General features: G+C 38.2%; 2 protein-coding genes across 7 annotated transcripts in view; one reads left to right on the top strand and one right to left on the bottom strand.

The window, feature by feature from the left end:
- The window catches only part of LOC109542034 (muscle-specific protein 300 kDa), a gene marked incomplete in the record, with an annotated part of 344492 nt that overhangs the window by 225399 nt on the left and 114763 nt on the right, over positions 1 to 4330 (top strand).
- LOC109542090 overlaps positions 1 to 4330 on the bottom strand; it is a 72511-nt gene that overhangs the window by 25417 nt on the left and 42764 nt on the right. For all 6 annotated transcript variants that reach the window (XR_007281488.1, XM_048666357.1, XM_048666360.1 and 3 more), the window contains exons 8-9: positions 4112 to 4315; positions 3302 to 3577 (exon numbers count right to left, since the gene is read on the bottom strand). Coding sequence is in view for 5 of the 6 variants with exons in the window: in XM_048666357.1 (XP_048522314.1) it covers positions 3302 to 3577; positions 4112 to 4315 (480 nt within the window). In the remaining variant the exon portion in view is untranslated. The remainder of the gene's footprint in view (positions 1 to 3301; positions 3578 to 4111; positions 4316 to 4330) is intronic.

A 4330-nucleotide genomic window follows, 5' to 3' on the forward strand; every position in this document is an offset into this window, starting at 1 on the left:
TGCCGCAATTTCAGCGCAGATTAACTTTTAGACGGCCAAAAGTCATTCAACCTCATATTCACTGGTTTTAATCTCAAGAACAATCAGTCCTCTTCTAATGGACAAACACGCTCAGGAAGATTCGATGTTTTCTTTCGCAAATGGCCTTTCAAAACATCACGTCGCAGTCCGAGCTAATGACTTTGGCTTCGCTCGTCTTGTTCCTGGACATGGAATATCCATTTTCCGGTTTTTCTATTGAAGAATCTGAAGCGCTAATTGATTTTACTGAATGATTTTTAAAGGAAAAACATCTGTTTTGAGACCTAAATTTATTCAGCCGGGAAACATCCGGATTGTAGGGTGGTTAAAATTTTAAATTACTGTTTGTCTTGGCTCTTCAGATACCAATTTTTAAAGGCKAGAGCGCAGTAYCGTGTTTTCACTTTTTTTAAATGTTAATATATAGAAAGTAATTATGGCAWKCATTACACTGATATACTTTTTTTGGCAAAAAARCTCTCCATAATAATTTTAAAGCRAAWTTAARTTMAAATCAGATATTAATCCGTATCGTCGGTTGCCTATCCCGATTGTGACGTMRCAGGTCATATCAACAAAGTGTCTCGTGTTTATTTTGTTGTTTTCAYAGCAAAGTTGAGTGRCAACGTCCACTATGACCGATATTTAATAATTTTGAGAGAAAMATAAAGCATYTTGGCRAKTTTTCTGAAGCTTTTGGCATCTTTTCAGCCAAGTGTATACTAAAAATGATAAATATTTYAGTTTGGCACATGTGTTAGTTCGGAAGATGCGAATTTTSATAGTARAGAGGGCKCTTGKGYAACAATGCGTACTTACCCAAACATTTTKAATATTTGTCKTTATTATTWRTTACAAAAAAATACYGTTATTTAATTGTTACTCACATGCGACAATTTAATAATCCATTACTCTGAAATGGATTTWATTTCCTTGGCGGATAAAATATAATTCGATAAAYTYCACGGAAATAACTCTCTCYCYCTAAGAAATAGCGKGGAATAATTTTTGAAAGTAGGAKATTACTTATGAGCGCTGAAAGCTTTAGAGTTARAAGGACTCCCGAGRCGAGCCAACCCCGGTTCATATTTTGCTGTGTTTCTGCCTTAGCTTTTCGGCCTAATCAATACATTTTCCGGAAATTTGATCCATTTTTTAACAAAACTAGTCCAAAATAGGCGAACTTWTAATTGAACTCGCCAACTTTAGTAGAAGAAGATAAATAACATCCGCCTATTTAAGAGCTTCAAATTTGAACTAGAGGAAACTCTTAATAATAAATRYGCCTTTTTGTCCCGCTCGTTCASGAGTAAYACAAAACTTGAACGGAAAGAAAATACATTTTGTTAATTTCACTCCAGTGTCCAGCACTGCCGGATTTCGATAAAGTTCAAGCTGCAAACTGCGCGCTCAAAATAGCATTTTGCCGGAGTAGAAACATTGTGAATTGCGAAAACAGGAAAACCCATATCTGAATTGTGTGGAAGAGCGCCATAATCTATCATTTTAGTCCTCAGATTTCAGTTTCCACTTGAAAGTTCGAAAGGATCATTTGAGGACCTGCAGAAACATTTTGTCTCTTTCGGTTAAGCCTTGCAGATTTTCTAAACCGCCTTTAATGTTTCACAGCGTTTGACTCGCTGACTGGAAACATTTTCCAGCTGTCGTCTGAAAATTCTTCGAACTGTTGATTTAATATATTATTTCCAAGCATTCTCATCTCTAGGGCTTTCCAGCGCTAACAACTGCGAATTGCTCCATGAGATTCCGTATATTTTAGTTTAGGAGTGTATTTATATTCGCCTATTTGAGGATTTATGTTGGGCTTCAGAATATTGAACGTTTCTGTTTTATGAAGAAGTTGCCAAGAATGAACTGTTTTGCTTGACTATTCGTATGAAAATAGATGAGGGAAGGTTTGAATGGAAGAAACTGTTGAGTCTTTGAACAGAAACTGCTCTTAATGCAGCTGCCCCAACTAGGGATGGCCGGTATTTAACGTAACCGCTAAAATAACATTGTTACAAACGTGTAACCTGAACCGTAGTTACAGCTAGCAGATTTAACCGGTTGTTTTAGACTTGTTTAGTTAGTTTCTTTTGACTAAGACATAAATTCCATCACAGTTGAAATGTAAAATGTGTAATAAACGTTGTAAGCAGAATGTGCGCCTGCATTGAAGCAAGCTTGCCTTTGTCACAAGATGAAATGAAAGTTAGTTATATAGACGTTGTAAGGTCGAGATATTTTTTAAAAGTATTTTTTTAGCTCGGGTAATACTTCGAACTCAGTGAAAAACATCTACAAAAATTTGTATTTTTAAATGAAAGTTAGGTTTTTAAATATTTTTGCAAATAAAGCGTATATTTTATTTAATCAGTTTTTATTTACATATTTTATCTAGTTTATTATCAGTTTTTTTGTGCGTTAAGCAGGTACTTCGGACCAATGTTTCGTTTTTGATTATAGGATATTTTATTTTATCTAAGAGCTTTAGTTAAGAATTATTCTTTTAATAAACTGAATCATTATTTGTCATTACTATTTCCACCATCAACATCATTGCGCATGTTTAATGAAAAGTTTTAAAAGTAACATGTTCCTTTTGGAACCTATTACCAACGTGTAACTGGAACGTTGTTACAGAAAAATAACTGTTTATCCCAACTATGAATTAACCTTATGCCAGGCACACTGGGAAAACCGAGCTGAGTGTAGGCTTAACTTGCATGTCCACTTTTTCCGTCCCCCAAACGGGCATCACTCGGTAATTGAATTTTATATTGCACGAAACATGTACTTGAAAGAACATGTGAATAATACATATGCAATTGTTGTTCGGCCGGTGGATTTTTGGGATTTAACTGGATGTTTTTCTGGAAATAAATATGGGAGAGTGAGTGTGGAGAAAATCACATTTGGAGCAACGTGCCAGTTCACCTTGCGAACGCCTAACGCAACCTGAACAAAGAGTGGAGCGTAACAAACTATCGATATATCATTATTTGCATTTCAAATTTTCGGAATGCACGCTATAATTCAACGTCTTTGTGCTAGTTTTACCTGTCAGCGGGAATAATGCACGCGAAAGTTACCAACGTGCGGGTTTCTTGCAATTGCGACCGATCGGACCAATTTTTTCCGATGTTAGGCAAAAATGGGACAAATCGGTTAAAGTCCAATCGATTGCAAAAATTACTGGCAATTAACAGTGAAGAAGACACTCAACTCATCCAGCGGCTGGATGGCGCACTCGAAAATTTCCACCCTAATCACTTGCCTGTGCATTAATTGCGCTGAGATGTATTTGAGCCACCCTCAAGTCGAACCGCTTCATCGAGATGTCCTCTTGAAGTTCGTTGGCTTTATTGTAAAGGGACGCGTCCACCGACCGCTGCTGGATCCTCAACAGCGTGTCCAAAGCGTCCTGAATCTGCCGTATTTGCACTTTCAAATCGTCCGACTCCTTCTTGAGCGCGTCGTGGGAAGGCTTGATCTGGACGGCCGATAGCTGATCTATCACTAATTCGTCTTTCAATGGTGGCGGGATGTTTTCCTGCATAAATAGTGTTTATTAGTGAACTCTTCCTGCTATTTAACCAGTATGTATTGAGCAAACGCCAATTTCTAGAGAAGCGAAGGTGTCCAGAATTTATTGAGTTGCGATTGTTCATAACCCATCAAGGTCCGATGCACACGTTATTTAAAAAATTGCCTGCCATTTTACATCGCGATTTCAAGTGCTGGGATTAATCAAGCCAGTAAAACGGGCATTAATCAATATTGGTCGGGGCCCAAAGATAATATTTGCGCGAATTGAACAATCCAAAGATTCCATTTTCCCGTTTCAACACTGAGCCGAATTGAATAGGTCGATCTGTGGAGGATAATGACATGGTTATTTTTTTGCACAGTCTGCCGATTTTCGCTGAAAGTTATAATTGAATAATTAAACTTTGTTTCAACCCCGCTCGCTCTGATTTAGCTGGGGCTTCATCAAACAGGCAGTCGAAAGATAATTAGATGCGCCCATCCTAAATGAGTAGGATTGCTAGGGAGGGAGATTCAATTTGAGGCTGGGTTTGCTCACGTTGTTGATGTGTCCATTGGCCACCTCTCCCTCAGCGGCTTCCGGGGATGCAGGAGGTTGGGGTGGCACGAAAATTCTCTTAATAATCGAGCCTCTGCCTGCAGGAATGGGTAAAGAGCGCGACATGTGGGCCAGATCAGTGTTTCCTGATATAGTTCGGCATTGATTCGCCAATGTTTCGTAGCGTTTTGTTTGCTCTACTGCCTGAAACGAAAATAG

This window comes from Dendroctonus ponderosae, unplaced genomic scaffold (assembly GCF_020466585.1).
Source record: "Dendroctonus ponderosae isolate FM_Combo_2020 unplaced genomic scaffold, Dpon_F_20191213v2 Dpon_F_20191213_5, whole genome shotgun sequence".
In the NCBI taxonomy this organism is placed as follows: domain Eukaryota; kingdom Metazoa; phylum Arthropoda; class Insecta; order Coleoptera; family Curculionidae; genus Dendroctonus; species Dendroctonus ponderosae.